General features: G+C 34.0%; 1 protein-coding gene across 4 annotated transcripts in view; it reads right to left on the bottom strand.

Moving 5' to 3' along the window:
* Positions 1 to 19,690, bottom strand: part of Ssp3 (short spindle 3) — a 62,849-nt gene that overhangs the window by 36,234 nt on the left and 6,925 nt on the right. For 3 of the 4 annotated variants that reach the window (XR_012991327.1, XM_076306000.1, XM_076305999.1), the window contains exons 3-10: positions 18,109 to 19,487; positions 16,688 to 17,983; positions 16,437 to 16,619; positions 15,958 to 16,209; positions 15,426 to 15,866; positions 15,140 to 15,249; positions 14,784 to 14,907; positions 3,960 to 4,123 (exon numbers count right to left, since the gene is read on the bottom strand). Coding sequence is in view for 3 of the 4 variants with exons in the window: in XM_076306000.1 (XP_076162115.1) it covers positions 3,960 to 4,123; positions 14,784 to 14,907; positions 15,140 to 15,249; positions 15,426 to 15,866; positions 15,958 to 16,209; positions 16,437 to 16,619; positions 16,688 to 17,983; positions 18,109 to 19,487 (3,949 nt within the window). In the remaining variant the exon portion in view is untranslated. The remainder of the gene's footprint in view (positions 1 to 3,959; positions 4,124 to 14,783; positions 14,908 to 15,139; positions 15,250 to 15,425; positions 15,867 to 15,957; positions 16,210 to 16,436; positions 16,620 to 16,687; positions 17,984 to 18,108; positions 19,488 to 19,690) is intronic. The other variant, XM_076306001.1, reaches the window with a different exon arrangement.

Raw genomic sequence — 19,690 nt, 5'->3', positions numbered from 1 at the left:
GATACTGTCGTGTACAACTCTTTAATCATAGATTGCGAGACCAAGAAATAAGCATTCTGATGGCCGGGTACACAAACTTTTTGATATCGTTTATTTATCTCTGTAAGGCGCGTCTATTGTTTTACGATCGTGTCGATTCGGCCAGAAAGTATTTGTTCTCGATATAGAAACCGACCTCTTTCCCAGAACGACCGAACGATTAAACCGATTACAATATCTACGTTTCGAATGATTCCAAAAAGACTCGATAAGTTTGCCAACCGTTGACATTACGTTGTTTTAACATTAAACATCTGGGACACATTTCCAAATTTCTTCAACAATCTTTCTATGTTCTTAGAAAGATATCGCAAAGATCAAAGCTCGAAATTCTCATTCTATGGACACTTTTACGTCAATTACGTCACACTCCTAAAATAAAACTCGTTGAAGCTTCTTATTCAATTGTACAAATTTAAAGGGGCAGAAATCCGAATTACGTTATGGAATGTTTACAAGTTTTCGATTTTACTTTAACTATTTTTATCACATTTTACATCCAGGCCTCTCGTGCCCTTGTCGATCGTTTCTCGATACGAAGGCTCGTCAAAAGAGTGAAAATTATTCTAGAAAATTTCTATCGAGACGCACGAAAAGCCCACATGTATATTTTTTCGGGGGAGAGGGGCGTTGAATGCACTTAACGATTCTCAAATACGTATTACGAGGTACAAAATGATCGATCGTCCTTGGACATCTGCGCACTTTAAAGGTACAAGCGAAAAGTAATCTCGACGCTGAGTAAAAACCGTGACTAGGCCATTCTCGCATCGGCAGGAAATTAATCATAATAATTCGACTACCGGCGGCCGGCCAGCAATCATTTTGATCGCGCCTACGTCGTTCATTATTCAAAGTTGGACGTTACAGCCAGTAAACTTGAAATTTGCAGATTCACAGGATGATAAAGTATTACCAACGATTCGTTGTGAACTAATTTTCGATAAACAAACTCTCGAGCCACTGATCGGTCGAAGTTTTGTTGGGCAATTTTCGAAACACAAAAATTGATAAATATAAATGTGTACCAATTAACGTGAATTGCCGCGCCTGAACTAGACGTTCGGAGCTGAATTTATTTGAAATATAATCGGTCGAGGAAACGATTGTTTATTTATTTATTTATAAACGGACCCTTTATATAAAATGTGTAAAAATTAAATTTAACGACGCGATATACGAAAAGGAATATCATTAATCAATTATCTTATGCAATTGTCTTTTAAAGGTATGTGAAGAAGAGAAGAACAATCGATGTAATTATTAATGAAATTCAAAATAAAACTGTTACGAGAATACCTCTGTATTCTATTGATGGTGACATCTGCATGCATAGGAAAGAATAAAAAAACAAAAGAAGATCTAGACTGTTATATGGCCAGCATGAGTGTGGCCACGTGCAAAGAGTAACATGTGAGTATTAGTAAAATTAAATACAAAGTATGTAATATATATAATAAAAATATATATATATATAAAACCACAGTGTATATTTTCCTTCAAAAACTATGGTCAATAATTCTTCTACATGCAGACAACGTATCCGAGTTGATCGTATTTAGTATATTAGTGTAATCATGATCAAAAATAGACATCGAATAGTTTAGCTTGTACGAACAAAACCGAAGAAATGTATGCTGTAGACTCTAGTATGACTTCGTGATTGGAGATCATATAATTGAAATGTTTTCTGATAGTGAACAAACAAGGGTAATATATAACAATCTTATAGTACAAATAGAATGAAAGTCAGAGGAAAAACGTAGAATGAAACCAAGTTTCAGAAGCAGTGTTGACAATTTGAAAAATATGACTGAAAAAGTCTAAGGTAAAGGACAAATGAATTCTTAAGTCCTTTACTTCCGTTATTGGTGAAAGAATACAGTTATTACGACTATATTGTTCCACAAATCAATAGATACATACACAATCGGGTAACCAAATTAATATTCTACTTAAATTCAATGCATGGGTCTTTTCAAATCTCGAAAGACTGGCCTGTAACTAGAACACTTATGGTTTCGTCACGGACAGCAAATAAAAAAATACTCGTAGACGGTTATTCTTATATCACGGCATGTATTATTTGCGTCAACTTTGACAGTACGAGCGTAAAAAACAGTTCGAATTAAGAACCGTAACTCGTAACCCAAACATTTCCTTTAAAACGGACTTATGTCGTCTGAAAGAGAATCAAACGAGGTACAATTGAAACAATTTTTGGTTAACATTTGAATAATGCATGTTATTTTGTAAAAAATACTCGTAGACGGTTATTCTTATTTCACGGCATGTATTATTTGCGTCAACTTTGACAGTACGAGCGTAAAAAACAGTTCGAATTAAGAATCGTAACTCGTAACCCAAACATTTTCTTTAAATCGAACTTGTGTCGTCTGAAAGAGAATCAAACGAGGTACAATTGAAACAATTTTTGGTCGACATTTGAATAATGCATGTTATTTTGTAACGATCAGTATGAAATTTTTCCTGGTCGAGTGAAGTAAGGAAATAAATATAACTCGTGTGAAATAACAGTAAAACTGTACACCATTTGAAAGAAATAATTTTGTTCTTTTCTTTTTTTCAAATGATCGGAAAGTAACGGAGAAAATGATAGGAAAGAATTAACCGACATTTTGGGGGGTCCCAGAGGAGGAAGTTGATCCAGGTGCGCCACGTCTTCCTGGCGAAGGTCGGATATCGCTGTAGATCCAACGAAAACAGCTTGCAACTTGTCACTTTCTCGTGACTCGCGTATTAAGTTCTGCTCACACGACAAAGTCGTCATGTTTTCCTATGGGGGTGGTCCGTGCGCGGCAAAGTGTTAAAGTTTTTTAGTTTGTCCCCAGTTGTCCGCTTTCAAAGAAACCGTAGTCCGTGTTGTTTGAGCAACAAACAAATGGAATACTCGAGCGGCGAATATTTTGACGTAGGAATTTAAATGGACAACGAAACAAAATTTTGCTATAAGGGAATTCGGGACAGCGAGAATTGAGAATAATTTTATTCGAATAATAATAGACGACGAAAGAAACTCTGTGTAACTGTAAGTAGAACGTGTGTGCAATATTTATTCGATTGATAGTCATTCGAATAACCTTTCATTCGTTTAACATAATTTAATCTTATAATAAATATTGTAATATTCATTGAGTAAATAATTGGTAAAAAGTTGTTTAGTTTATTTGTCATTTAAAATTTTTAGGTAAGCAAGAATTTTGTTCATCTCTGATTCGAGATAACACGAATACCATGGGTTTTACAGCTTCTATTGTTTAAATATTTAAAGAATTTATTTGTTTTTGTTTTTATGCCTGCAATAACCGTTGACAATACCTACTGTAACAACGAACGATCCATGTTATTTCCCTTTTATTACACTGCCATTGAATTTGCATTCAAGGCAAGAATCTGTTATTTTCACTGCTTCCAAGGTAGAATTAAGTTATTTTTGTTTCGATATTGCTCACGTGACAAACAAAGATCACGTAAGAAAATAACTCTTTGAACGATGAATAGTTTTCGTCTATTTATATCTACAGGGTCCCCTCAAATATTGGGTTATTCGAAAAGTGATTTCGTTTTACAAAATGGAGAATGTATAATTCAATAAAACGTTCGTACACTCTAAAAAAATCGTGTTTCATTTTAACCAAACAAAAAAAAAAAAAAAACGAAATGACTTTCCGAACAACCTAATATAATTTTCTTGAACGGAAATACATAACAAATCGTGAAATAACCCGATAATTTGGAAAAATGTATTTATGCGCTGCTAGATTAAATAGCATGTTACTCTGAGAAAGGAAATAACATCGGTGTGTAAAGTATGATGGATACTAAATGTAGACATTGAATTTGTAAAGTCTCGTAACGCGAAAAGATCGGGATATGCATCATGCACTTTAGAAACTCACCCAGCAATATCTTGGACCCGTGTCTGCAATGCCGATTTTTCAAACGGCTCCTCTGGGATTAAACTGCAGAGCAATTGCATGACGCTATTAGCGACGATTCCGTTTCCGGTCGAACTACCGGATACTTCTTGCACCTGGACATGGTCGTCCAGTTTCGCCAAAGTCTACGAACAAAAATATTTTCTAATTTTTCCAATTTCTTCGATAAATAATTGTTCAATGCATTCTAGTGCATTTCTCATCTTTTTCGACTCATCGGGTTCTTATAATACATTCTTTTTATTATTAAAACTATTACGATAGATGCAACTTGACGTTCCCGTATTTAGTAATCTTCTCATTGTATTCCATTATAGAATGAAAAACATTTGTTCTACACTTGCGGAACATTTTTAACCCGAAGATCTTGAGTGTAAACAAAATTAAAAAAAAAAAGAAACAAAAATTGTACCATCCAATAGAGTAAATCGTTATAATTTAATTTTATTCATCGACCTTTATTGATACGAAATTTGTTCAATTTCTGTGAAATATCTACTAAACGATACACATCTGATTCTATCAAAACTTCTTAAAAGGAACGAAATTTTAAAGAGAAAAGCTGTAAAAAAAAAGGAGAAATTAATTACAATGACATTTTCCACATACTCGTTAACTAAAGATTATCCTTTTCGAGTTAAACAGTCTTACTACCTGTTCCTTTCAGAACCCGATATCGCTTTTCTAAAAGGTTCGTCAGACCATCGCAAAGCCGACTCTTCCGAAATTGTAATGTCGTCAACGACGAACGAATGCTGGGAAAGACGAATTCCTGAGTCATTGAGTCATTGATATCGGGCTTACCGGACTGGACGATCAAGGGCGCATATGGACGACATTTAAAATGCTAAATTAGAGGTAACGAGTCAGAAGGTCCCGATAAGAATCCTGGAGAATATGGGACCCCTAAACGTCCCGACTTCGATAGGTCCTTCGAGGAACACTTAACAACTCGTGTTTCTCCGTATTCGGCTCAGTTTTAGGACAAAAATTGTCGACCAACAGAATCCTACGAACCCGTTAACGCAGCTACAAAATTCGTTGCTCGTTCGATTCGATTTAGCTCTTAATGCGAAACTTTCACTCCTCGGAAGATTCTTGTCTTCTTCGACAACAATTCGTCGACTTCGTTCAACGTTTGAAGAAACCTTGCCCGAGAAATGTGCGAATTACTTTGAAGTTTCGATTACACGATAGAACATGTTTGTTCGTTTCGTCGATTTTAGGCAAATTATATGCAAAGAAGTCGACTGTGCGAAGCGTGTGAAAAGAGTCATTCTTCGATTCTACGGAAAGATCATTTTTCAGGTATTGGAGACAAATTTTCTTCTCGAATGAAATTCTTCGACGAATGTTTTTTATAACGAAGAATCGTGAAAATTTCTCGCCAATATTGGTATCACTTCAAATTCAATTATACGAATTTTTGACACGATGTGTACAAGGATAAATAAAATACTACAAAATCGTACCACAAGACGTTTATACGTGAACCGAATACGATGATTGACTTTCCTCGTTTTTACGAGCGATCAAGCTCTTCTCGAATGAAATTCTTCGACGAATGTTTTTTATAACGAAGAATCGTGAAAATTTCTCGCCAATATTGGTATCACTTCAAATTCAATTATACGAATTTTTGACACGATGTGTACAAGGATAAATGAAATCCTACAAAATCGTACCACAAGATATTTATACGTGAACCGAATACGATGATTGACTTTCCTCGTTTTTACGAGCGATCAAGCTCTTCTCGAATGAAATTCTTCGACGAATGTTTTTTATAACGAAGAATCGTGAAAATTTCTCGCCAATATTGGTATCACTTCAAATTCAATTATACGAATTTTCGACACGATGTGTACAAGGATAAATAAAATCCTACAAAATCGTACCACAAGATATTTATACGTGAACCGAATACGATGATTGACTTTCCTCGTTTTTACGAGCGATCGAGCTAATACCGAGTCGTCGAATTTGTCTATGCCGTGAAAAGAAGTATAATGCATCGCCGAAAAAAACGGAGTAAAAGGGACAAAATGGCAAGGGCGGATCAGCGATCTCGAACGATTTACGGGAAACTGTAAATTTGTTTAGCCGACGGACGAGATTGAAAAGCATTCGCGGACCCTACGGGACAATCGATTCCTTTGTGCAATGGTCCAAATTCTGATTCCTCCTATACTGTATAATAAAGAAGCGAATCGTATTTTCACGAAACATTTTTTATCGATCCCGACGACCATGCTAGAGAACACTTGGACGTCGGTGTTTCAGAATATTCGAATATTCAATTTTACACGAATTCTCTTACGAAATCTGCTTTCCAACGAAATGGCGAATTCGTGAAAAATAAGGTAAAATATTCGTACGATTATCCAGACACAGATTCATTCGAGGATATGATTTCGTATGTACGTAAGTCTTGAGTACATCTTAACAATACCGTTGAGAAATTATATTGCAATAACATTAAAATATAATAACCATTTTGTTACCCTTTGAACAGCGTACCCCGTATCTGGAATCGTTGTCTCGTTAAAAAATAAACGAACTCTCAAGATTCAATTTTTCTACACTTTTACGTAAACGTTCAAATAAACATTTTAATCCATCGCATCGCCAATGAAAACCAATTCCAATTCCTATAAAAAATCGAAACCACAAACCTCTTTTATACATTTTCTAACATTCGACTACTTCTACTCTCTTACACGAGCATTTTTTATTTTACCCTTTTATCGTTAATTTCTAACATTCGTTTATCATCGGTATTTCCAGTTCCCGTTACAATCATAAACATTTCTTCCATACGTCAAATCAAATGCGATGTCACCTATCCTGTTACACCAAGAATACCCCAAAATCGATCTTTCCGTAGAATCGGTAGAATCGAAAAAAGATATTTCACACGTCGACTTCTTTACATATAATTTCCCTAAAACCGACGAAACGAACAAACATGTTCTACCGTGTAATCGAAACTTCAAAGTACTTCGTACATTTCTCGTGCAAGGTTTCTTCAAACGTTGAACGAAGTCGACGAATTGTTTCTAAAGAAGACAAGAATCTTCCAAGGAGTGAAAGTTTCGCAAGAGCTAAATCGAATCGCTTAAATTCGACTACTTCTACCATGATCTCTCTCTTACACGAGCATTTCTTATTTTACCTCTTTTTTACCATTAATTTCTAACATTCGTTTATCATTTGTATTACCAGTTCTCGTTACAATCATAAACATTTCCTCCATAAGTTAAAGTCAAATGCGATGTCACCTATTACACCAAGGATACCAAAAGAACTTGTATCGTTACATTTATTTTCTATTTGAAATAATTTCAACCCGCATCGTGGACAGCCGAGAGCCTCCTCCAGGTGGAGGAATCTCGCTTAGCGATAAAATATGAGGAACAGCCGATTTCCTGGAACCTGCAAAGAGGTCGTTGAGAAAGCGCCGATAGGAGGACGAGACAAAAGATTAGGCCGGGTCCTCGAAACGGAGCTTGATGGAAGCGGCGACAGAAGTACCCACGCACATTCTGCATGGAACACACGCTCCTTTCGCCGTATAACCCGATTCCACGAGCGCTCGCTCGTGCTCGCGCGAGCGCGAGCGCGCGCTCTCCTGCCCGGTCGCCCGCTCGCTCGCTCGCTCGCTCGCCCGCGGGTGACGTCACTAAAAGCTCTCTCGCCGCTAATGCATTTGGGGAGGGAGATTCCCGGGGGAGGAACAGGGAGAGGGAACGCGCCAGTGCCGTATCTATGAACTGTGAAAAATCGATTCGAAAATCACGTCGCTGAATTCGCCGACCGATTACGGCGGATCATTGAGCGAAACGATTGACTTCGTACGTGTCGGGGATTGTTCGGACACGTTAACGCGACGACAATACTCCGTGTTCGAGAATGATTGAACACGAAGAGCGGAAGTTCGTCGAGACGGTAAGGAAAATGGTAAGGAAAATGGTAAGGAAAATGGTGGCGGCGAGAGGAGTGAAAAACAACGTAAAGCAATGTTTGCCGCGCGAAGATCGGCAAGTAACGAAGAAAACGATGTGCTCTCGCTCGGAAGAGAGAAAACGTAACACGGAAGACGACCTTCGCGACCAACGAGATAATTCCATTGATCTGGAGAATCGTACCATCGGTGTGAACATTGTTCGATGTTCATAAGAAATTATTATCGGGCGAATAATTATACGTCCTGCATTCGCTGCTTTTATATATATTTTTCAAACTTTAACAAGTTAAATTCAAAATTAAATTTAAAATTGTCCGATTTTCCTAGATAAAATCGCCACCGTGGAGAAATGTGGATCTTGTCGTTGAAGAAACACAGGCTCGACGGTACGTTTTCTCAGCAAGAGAAACAACTTCAAGGCAAAACTTAACGGCGAGATTTTACAAACTTTCGAATAAGAAAAGAATCTTGTTGTTTCTAGATTTACAGTAAGGAGCAACGCGGAACACGCGTACGCAACGTTTTAACAAAAATCATTTTTTTTTCGATATTTTCATCTAAAATACAAAAGAAACAAAATACTTAATATTGTCCAGTATTATCTTCCGGCTTTTCAAAACAAATTTAACGTTTGCGATATCGTTATTGTTATTTCGCTTCGTGTGATCTTTTTTTTCGTGCAGTCGGTTTTGCATTGCAACCAATTTTCAGTAAACATCACACACTTTGGTACTCTTTATGCTTTATCCGTAAACCTTCAATCTTGTCAATTGTTTGAATATATCCAGGCATACTTAACACTAAGTTTACGGATATTTCTTGTGTTAAATTGGCGCGTATCGAGAAGAAATAGGTATACCGTATAGAGAATTATAAAATTAGAAAGCTTTGAAGAAAATGAATTTCAATACATATTTGTCTCGTTAATTGGATAAAAGTCGGTACAAGTGACCGAAGAAAAATGTAAACGGTATTTGTAATTTTCCTCATCGATAGAAATGCGTCAAAATGACGTGTCCTGTAAACCTAGTGTTAATAATACATTTCCGCGATACTCCGGTGTAATAGAGTACCACTGTTCCCGTACTCTTTTCCACGAATCGTTGAGCACTATATTTATTTTCCAACTTCATTTTTAAGTATACCCAGGCATTTTTAATCAGGTTTATTTCTGGGCTTTGAACTGGCCACTCTATGGTTTGACACGGTTCAGAATCGTAGTAACACATTGGAATACAACACGCATTGTGGTACCGGTATACTTTTCATTGTTTTCGGTCAAGCTTTTTCCAAAACGTCCTTTCTATTCAATGTAGCGAACGTACACTGTACTACATTAATTGTTTGCTTCACATGACGCAGTGAATGAAGTTCTTCCAACATTAAAAACATCAATCCGATGAAATTCGATTAATTTTAGATTCATCGGAAAAAATTACTTTTTCCCATTGCTCGATATTCCAGCTTAAATATTTTCTTGCAAAACTTAGACGGGCTTTGACATTCTTTTTTCATAGAGCAGGTTTTATTTTCCAATTGCTGTAAAATTGACGTCTTTTAATGCTCTTCGAGCTGTCCATTCGCTAATATTCTTTTCCAACATTGCTTTCCGATAGCTTCGCAGCCATTGCAATTTTTGCAGTAATGTACCTTGTCAATATTCTCTTCTCCTGACAAGACAATAATTTTCAACGGTCTCCGAAAGATTCAGGGATTTCATTACAGTATTTTTCCCGCATTTTACATAAAACTCCAGCAATTATTCGCGTTGATAAACTCGATTTTAATTGGCAAATGATATTATTCTTTACATCTTTAGACAATCACTTTACAACGATACATCGATAAATTAACAACTATTACGCGAACAGCGATCAATTAACAACTATTGCACTACTGGTCACAGCATCGACCGTGATTTACTACCAAGTTATTTCTGGGCTTTGTAAACATCATTGTACAAAATCTGTTGTAAAATGACTACACGGACAAAAATTGCACGAAGCAAAATAATAATGATATCACGCGAATGTTGAATTTGTTTTCAACAAGCAGAAGATTATAGACTGTACTAAGTAATTTCTTTTTTTGCATTCTGGATGCAAATATTGAACACAAAATTATTTTTGTTCAAATGTCGTAGGTGCGTTCAATTTCGCTCCATACCGTATAGATTATACTCCGATCTGATAACTTTCACCTTTGTACCTTCAAACGATTGTTCACAGCTTACGTAGCACAGAGAAAATGATTAAATTGTTCGAAAAGTCGTTTCGTTCTTTTTTTTTTGGTGAAAATGAAACACGATTTTTTCAGAGTGTATAAACGTATATTAAACGATATAATCTCCATTTTGGAAAACGAAATGACTTTCCAAACCGAATATAATATAGAAATCCAAATCTTACGGAACAATATACACAAGACTCGCCATTCGACACGCGCATCTTGGCATTTGCTGCCGAAATTCTTCAATGGATTCTGGGATGCAGCTTACCGACTCGTGTTCGGAGAAAGAATTAAATACTCGAACCGAGCCGACTCTGAAGCAGAAGACGCAAGCTGAAGCCAGCCCTAAGACTCTTAATCCTTATTTTGACAAGTCAGACAGGACAGGCATGACGGTCTTTGCTTTCGTTTATTTACCAACCTCGAAATCAGCTCGAAAAAGGATCGCAGGGAACGAGAATCCGCTCGTCTATCGTTTCTGCACAAATTTTCGGTTCGTTGACGCTCGCGCGTGATCGAAGAATCGGAAAAGTGTTTGCACTAGGTCTGAGACTAGTCGGACGATTTGATAGGTAAATATTTCATTGACGTTACAATGCAACCAACTTCGAATATTCGAGTATTTGAATATTATTATTCAGATAAGAAAACATTCCCATATTTGTAGGAAAATTGATACACTTGATTTATAGTCCGTATCGAACTAGATAAATACTATGAACGTACAGATTCTTGATACGAACGAATTCACAAAATATTCGAGCAACGATCGAATAGTCGGGTATTTTTGTCGAAAATGTGGAATAATATTTTTTCATGGAAGATTTTCTTTCGAACGAAATCGATTTTGAATATTTTTCCCGTATGCATACACTTGGCTGTGTACGTCATAGTTACTTGTCAATGTTAATTCTTTATTAGTCTTTGCGCATTGTTATTTACCTCTTTCTATTTGGAGTTTGGAAAGTAAATTTCCAATTTGGAGTTTCTATTTGGAGTGGATTTGGAAAGAAAAATAAGGTACTCCCACATACTTAATTAGTACTAGTAAACATTTCTAACGTGCATATATATACATTATGCCACGGTGACTGATTGTGAGTGCAGCAAGTGTGGCAGGTAACAAAATAAAAACTAACGTAACTCAAACCTAATCGAAGATACATGTACATATTTTACACATACATACAAATATATACATTACACATACACCAATGCACACAATTTTAAACGAGAAAAACACACGTACGGAAATAATTGAAATTTATTCAAATATTGTTACTGAAAATATTACGTAGCTCGAACTTGAGTACATGGTATTATCAGAATTAACAAGGAGCGTGTTAATCTTGCGATTACGTTTGAGTTAGCCTAGTTTTTTTTCGCGTGACACCATGCTTGTTACACTCAGCCGCTGCGTTGCGTTTGTACAAATAGAAAACAACCACCGACCGACGTGGTTTCTTTAATCTCTAGAATCCATCCTCTAAAAGGGTTCCACATTTTTATTAATACACTGTAGAAACAACAGTTCGTACATATAAGCAAAATTCAAAATAACGTTTGCGACAATTTTATGCAAAAATTTCTGAAATTAAAGCTGTCCAGTAGTAATACGTATAAGGAAAAATTATTTAGTTTATTGACTCTGGTAACATTTTCCAATTTTATCGAAATCAGAGCTGTCGATCGTGTTCCCTATAATTACCAGAATTTTGTATAACACTTGAAGAATATATTATGAAAAATTATTTACATTAGTTCTTGCAGTTATACAAGGTGTTATCGGATGAGTGGTACCATCAGGCAGGTGCGAAAATAAGTTGAAAAAAGGAACAACATTTTTTCGTTTAAGGGTCCGTTTACGAGGAAATCGAATTTGGAAGTGTGTAAATAATACATTTGTTATTATTACATAATATCTAGCCGCCCAGCTTGAAAATTTGTAGATAATATATCTTTTTCATTATCGGGTAATAAAGGGACATCACTTAAATGTAAATCGTCGATTTTAATGAAATTTACGTATGATATAGTTCTTTGAAAAACAGTTGACAAGTATTTTTTTTTTTTTATCTACTGTTATCCATATGCAGGGGATGAAATCAGCCCTCAAAATTGAGCGCGAAAAACATTTCCCTCGATATTTCGAAAATGACGAGACCTATAAAAAAGTTGTTTAAACAAAAATTTCGTGCCTTTGAATAATAAATTTAAACTCCCAAATCGTTTTGCAGAATACCAATTTGTTTAAGTAATATGTTAAAGAATATTCATTTTTTATCATTTTTTTTTTTTGTGTACAATTCATTGTTTCGCATAGTTATAAATTTGCCAATGTAAACTATAAACCAATATGGAAAATACGTGTATTTAAAATTTTTGATTTGATCCTTTCAATAAAAGTTAGCGTCGGTACAATAAAATCAGCTTGAAACGCGGAACGTGAATTTTTGGCTGCTAACATTTGTAAAAATATAACTGTCTATATTATGGACGCCTATTGTTAATTAATACTTGGCTGTCAAAACTTGTCGTCGCATGATCGAAACTACAGTGGAAAATACAACTACCTGAAAACTCTTATACACTACCTGTAATACACTTAAATATTTCTTATATTTGTTTTATTTCTACAAATGTGCTAATTCAGAAAAGTGCTAACTTTATTGAGCGGTGACATTAGATTCTTCAAACTGTTTTGAAATTAAAGGGATAATACCATAAAGTGACTGGTGTGTTGTACGTTTGTGAACATTTGTAATATTCTCAAAAATTAATTACTTCTTCCTTACATCGACTAATATTTTCATGATCCATCTCGTGTGAACTTTCTTCACGTGGGGTGCTTGAGAATGATTTTTCTTTGGTTGGAGACTGTTGCAATTCCACCAATGTGAACGTACTGACAATAAGAGTAGCTGGTAGCCACGGTTGAAGACAGAACGTAAATATTATGGAGAACAACGAATACGAAAGTGCAAACGAAAATGGTCGTGCTGTAATTTTCAAACTCGCTTTTTTTTCGTAAACGAAGCTTCGAATGGAAAAATTTTATTGCTTTTTCTCGACTGCTCGATGGTGCTACCTATCTGATAACACCTTGCATACAATGGCAGTTATTTACTCACGTACGTGTCATACTTTAATTCCCTTCAATCTTCTTAGAAAACTTGCAAAAATATTTCTTCCGTTATGAACTGTCGATAAAATTTTCTTCGTTCCAAGAATTCAAGGAGATTTATGTTTACTTCATTAAGTTGAATGGACAATTATTAATGTACATAGTGGTAGTAACAGCCTAAGTCGAAATATCAACGTTGTAAACCACTTTCATTGATTTAAAAGTCGAAAATGTAGCGTAAGTGTATCACAATAAGTAGTGTAACGAAAATTACACCGGAAGGTCATTGTCTGATAAAATTGCTTTGCAAAAATTGAAAAACCTACAAAGAGATTTCTAAGGATCTAGAAATATCTACCACGGTTTGTTGTGAAACTGGGCAGCATATTAAACGCTATCAGATGAGATACTACCACCATATACAGAAACTTGTATGCCAAATGATTGAATGTACCAAACAGATAACGACCCAAAGCATGCAGCTATTGTTAAAATATTTCTATTTGAAAAGAATATTAATATATGTTCAAATGGCCGACACAATCTCCTGACCTAATTCTCATTGAGATGTAAATCAATGTGGAAAAGTACATACAAAAATGAAATCTTCAATAATAAAAAAGAATTGCCCAAGAAGCATGAAAATCAATACATGTAAATAAGTGTATAAAATTAATTGATTCCATGTCACAAAGATGTAATGCTGTTTTACAGCAAAAAGATTTAGCAACAAAGGATTAAAAATTTCAACTGTAATGTAAGAACTGTAAAAAATATTAATAAATTTCTCACATCTACATAAGTAAATGTCTATATCAAAAACCACTCATTAACGTAAAGTATTCTTAAATTACTTAAATTCTTAGCATAAATAAAAACTTCATTGTTAAGTAATAGAAGGAGGTTCGAGTTTTGTAAAAACGTAGTTAAGACAATTTTGCAAACTTGTTCAGAACACTTACAAAGTTTAGAAATCAAAATGCAACTTGTTCATAAATAAATAAACGCTACTGTATACTTATATACATTTATCTAAGAAAATTCAATATAATGAATTCAATATAATTGAAGAGAACCAAAACTCAAATGATCAATATGTTTAATTAATTGAAAAATTAAACTATGCTTATTGCGCTATTTATTTTTGGTTTTATTTTTTATAATAGCAATATATACTACTAAATAAAAATAAAAGTGGTCATTAACCATGATAGAATGGTCAATGAATACTGCTCATGACACATTCAGAATTCTACAGAAACACATCATCTGTATTATATTAAGTAAAATAATTCATATTTATATATCGATTTTTTGCATAAAGATGTTAGAAGAAAAATGAATATGCAAATACTTTTTTAAAAAATGAATTAAGCCGTATAAATAAATTCCTACATATTAAAATTCTAAAGAATTACCTCAAAAGAAGCAAATGAAAATTGTTCCATAATAATACCTGACATACCTCTAAATGTTGAAGAAGGAGATCCAAGATAACTAGAATTTTGTTGCTTGATAAAACTGCTTCAACATTAGTATCATTCCCATTGACACTAAACTTATACACACGGCACACCGAAACGATGCTCCTAAAACATACAAAATGAATCCCATTTAAATCATAATAATAAGACATGAACGTTGTTGTTACACATTGTACAAAATATATAGTAAAATAATAAAAAAAAATTGAATATATGGAAATAGAACTTTTAACTAAGCAATGGAAAAAAGAGTAAAATCGTAATTATATTTAACTATTGTTTAATATATTGTTTAACAAATATATAAAATTACAGAAACACCAAATTTTACACTTACTTATTTGGGAGATTATAGGATGTGTTCTGCAATTGCAAACCCAGATGTAGTAAATTTGTTAAAACATCGAATCCATTCAAAAATCGAAATGCATTTTGATCTAATGGACACTGAAACAGTATAAAAAAAAAAATAAACAATTATTAACTATATAAATTGCTTCCTTAATTATTCATTAATAATTAATTTTATTTCTTCAACATTTACCACAAACTATATTTGCACTGCCTCAATTATTTTTGTGAAAAATATCATTTGTCAAGTAACGAGATCACTAATATCTTACCGATTTTGAAAAAGCTCTTGTAATTTCACCCAGACAACGTTCCAAAGCAGCAATGGCCACACTTGACCAAGCAGTTTTCGAGTGATTGTAGTACAACCGATCCAGTTCTTTTAAATTTCGACGGAACTTTGCCTTATTAGACGACTCTGTGGATTGGTTTACGTCTATCTTATGATTATCTTCCCACTCTTTACCGCGTAAAATCATTCGCTGCTTTATTTTCCTACAACGACGTTTAAAAGCTTTCTGCTTTTCTTTTGTAGCCTTAATTTCATTCGAATTGTTATTTTCAATAACTGAAACTGATAAATCGCGAATTTGTGATATATTGAAACGCTGTAACTCGTCTCGAGATGGTTCTCGCCCATCGTGTGAATTTCGCACTGCTTCAATATGCGTCTTTCCTTTTAAATGACTTAACAGATAGACTTCATTGAGTATCTATAAACAATATAAAGACCAGAGATATTAATAAAAATAGACTATTAACAAAACTATTAAGTATAATTAAATTTAATGAATTAAAACTTACAACTGTCCCACACAAAGAGCACTGTTTTTGGGCAGGGTACGACTTCAGAGTTGGTGGGACTTCTTCCGACCTCAAAATAGAAGATTCGACTGCCCTTTGTCGAATGTGCTCGATATTTTCAACGTGTCTCCTAGCTGATTCTTGCTGCTTTTGGGCTATTTTCTTCTGCAATTCTTCTTGATTTGCTAACTGAGCTGCATGAAGGGCCGATAAACGTTCTTCTCGATCTCTAGCTTTCTCTCGTGCAAGTTCCTACAATTTCAGCATTGATTACCATTCAATCAATATCATTATTGCAATATCACAGAGAATGAGCAAATTATTTGGAGTATAAAACAATCATTCAGAGTCTATTCTAAACACTTATCATTTACATTTGACGTACATGAAGTTCATTCTTTTATATCGTTCACTTTTCTCACTACATGTTATCAAATGTGTAATTTTAGGCTATCAATAATTCAATATAACTTTATTACCTGGCGTTCCTTTTCCCTTTCTAACTGCATTTTGCCGACTCTTTCTTCGCGTTCGCGACGAGCTTGTTTCATTTTTTGAATACGTAATTGCCTTTCTGCTTCTAAAGCTCGTCTGCGTTCTTCGGCTGCTGCTTCTTTAGCTGCTTTCTCTTCTTGACGACGTTGACGTTCCTCTTGAATTCCCTAGAAATCATATTGTTACACATATGCCTGTAATTCTTTAATTGAAAACATTAATTTATGCAAAATACTTGTAATCTTTCTTCTTGTTCTTGACATAATGCCATAAAATCGTGCCGCTTGTTCTGCGCTTCAAGCTCATTAATAAATGCAATTTCTTTCAATTTCGAATCTTCATCGTGAGCTTTTCTTACTACTTCTAACAAATGCTGCGTTCTATTTTCTTCTGCTCTTTTTAATTTCATTTCCATTCTGATTCTCTTATCCTCTATCAACTGATTTTTCGCACTTTTAACATCTTTCACTTTGTTTAATAATTCGCGCAATCTTTGCGACTTTTCCATTAAGAGCTTTTGACGCTTATGTTGCGCACAAGCTTGTTTTGTTTGGTATCTTCGTAATGTCTCAGGTAACGATCTTTTTCGCGATGGTGACGAGAGCTTTTGATGCAATTCTAAAGCTCTTCCAGGGTGACGAGCTACTAATGCGTGTAATTGAGCAAGGGTGTCCATACACTCAGCCCAAGACATTCCATCTAACATGTTTTCATACCTGTAAAAATTTACATTGTATTCAGAATACAGCAAAAGGAAAAAGAAATACAATGAATATAGTACATACCTATCTTCTAAACTGATGTCATCAGGCACAATATTAGAAGATGTTCCTTGCTCATCTTCTATTTCAAGTACCATCTCACCATCTGTTTCATCTGTTTCTGTATCAATATCAGTTTCTGTGCATTCTAATTCTAAAATTTGTCTATGTAAAGATGCTTCTTCATCAGACAACTGTTGTGATAACTGAGAATCTGCTTCTTCAGTCTTTCTTTCCTCCTCCAAAATTATTCTCTCTCTTTCTGCTTGAGCAGCCATAAATTGTTGTATACGTTTTTCAAGTAATTCCGCATCACTTTTAAAAATCGCGGCAATCATTGATGTGGAATTTATTTCGTTCAAATTAACTGTATTCTTGAAAACCTCTTCTACCTTATCTTTAATTGTAAGAGTTGCAACTGATTCTCCTTTCACTTTTTCTACCTCATTACATATATTTTTTCCTTCCTTTTCTACAATACACTTCTTTTTCTGTTTACCATTTCCATCCGGAGTCGAACATTTCTTTTTATTTTTTTCTGATGAACATTCAATAGACAAAGCTGGTAATGAAGTTGCAGTGCTTGGTTTATGAAATCTTGTAGACATATTTAAATTATGAGTACTGCCTCTTCTGCAACGACTGCGAACTGTTTGCCAACCATCATTTTCTTCTTTTGTTTTTACAACAACTGTTTGTTTTGTCAACACTTCTACTGAACCATTTATATCTTTATTTTGATCTCTCTTTAATGAACTTTGTTCCGAAATCTAATAAAAAATCATAAATATTCTAAATTACTTATTGAAACATGTATAAATACATTTTGATACAATTTAAGTTAAACTAATTGAAAATTATATGTGGTAATAAGATAAAAAATAAAACGAAATACCTTATTGTCAAATGATTGAAATCGTTGTCTAACGATTACAGATGTTCCTGGTCTTATTTTATTAGAAGTTGATATATTTTTATTACTTAATGTCGTTTTACTCCGAAAAAATTTTGGAGTTTCAGAGAGATTTGGTTGTTTTGTTCTAGCAACTTTCATTTGTGATACTGTTGAATATGCTGGTTTATTGGTATTAACTAATCCCTTACCTATATTATTGGTTAATGTATCAGACACAGTTTTTGTTACAATTTTATTATTCACACTATCACTCAGACTTGATTGAATTTTTAATTTTTGATTAACTTTATTTGAAACTTTTGCAATGCTTTGTATGTTCTTATTTATTACAATAGTACTGCTGTTTTCTTTTGCTATATTATTGGATTCTATTAATTTAGTTTCAGTTGTTATATTTTCTATACCAATGGTTTTAATATTTTTTCCCGAACTTTGTTTTTTTACTTTAGCATTAATTTCATTTCTTCCTAGTCCTATATCATTTCTAGGACTCAATGGTTTCACGTGAAAATTATTTTGAACATTTAATTTATTATCTATACCAGTAGATTGAGGAAGTTCTTTTTCTGTTGGCACAAAAGTAATTAATTGCATACTTTTGTCATTAGGGACTGCTTGTTCATTTTTCTCTATTATTACATTAGAATCTGCTATTTTATTGGTACTATTATGCAATCCATTTCTAACTGGTTTTGTAATACTTTTAGTATCCAATTTATTTTTTACATCGCGAGGTGAAGCTTCACTTGTTTTTTGATCTGCTAGAATGGTACCACTTATTTTTCCAGATACTACATGTTTTACAAAAGCTTTATTTACTTTTATTGAAGTTAACTTGTCTTTAATCAATGATTGACTTGTTCCCTTGTCTACTGAATTTTTACATTTCTCATTTACACTTATTGAGTTATTTTTTGCAACATTACTTTTATTATCTTTTATCAATTTGTATGCAGTCTCTCCTTTCACATGACTTATTTTATTGTCTACAATAATAGACTTATTTTCTGCAATAATTTGATCTACCGGACTTCTACAAATAGATTCCGTGGGACTCATTCTTTGTAAAGGGCTAGTAGATTTTGGAATCATTGTTGAATTCCAAATGCGACAGGGAGAAGTTTTCCTAACTTCCCAAGCTAATGGAGTACGTCTCAGAGGGGGTGGTGAACTTTCATAAGCCCATTTGACTTTAAACCATTCAATCAAATTATGGAAATCCCTTGTATAATTTTCTAAAACCAGTATTACTTCTTTGCATTCTGAAATATTTTCATCTTCCTCACAGGTTTGATAAATACCATCAACCGCTCTTTGCAAGTTACCAAATAAAAAAGCCCAATATCGTGCCTGTAATTCTAATACAAAGAAAAAAATTGTATATATTAACACTTAATACTTAACACTAACATATATATTAATACTTAACAAAGAGCCTAACGGAAGTATACAATCATATCTTATTTTCAAAAAGTATATTTGATTTCTGTTAAAAATTGTTTAATCTATTACAGTAAATATTAAGTGTATTATTCTTATAAATTTAATTTAAAATTGAGAG

This window comes from Ptiloglossa arizonensis, chromosome 3 (genome assembly GCF_051014685.1).
Source record: "Ptiloglossa arizonensis isolate GNS036 chromosome 3, iyPtiAriz1_principal, whole genome shotgun sequence".
Lineage (NCBI taxonomy): Eukaryota > Metazoa > Arthropoda > Insecta > Hymenoptera > Colletidae > Ptiloglossa > Ptiloglossa arizonensis.
This window is presented reverse-complemented; position numbering and strand designations above follow the sequence as displayed.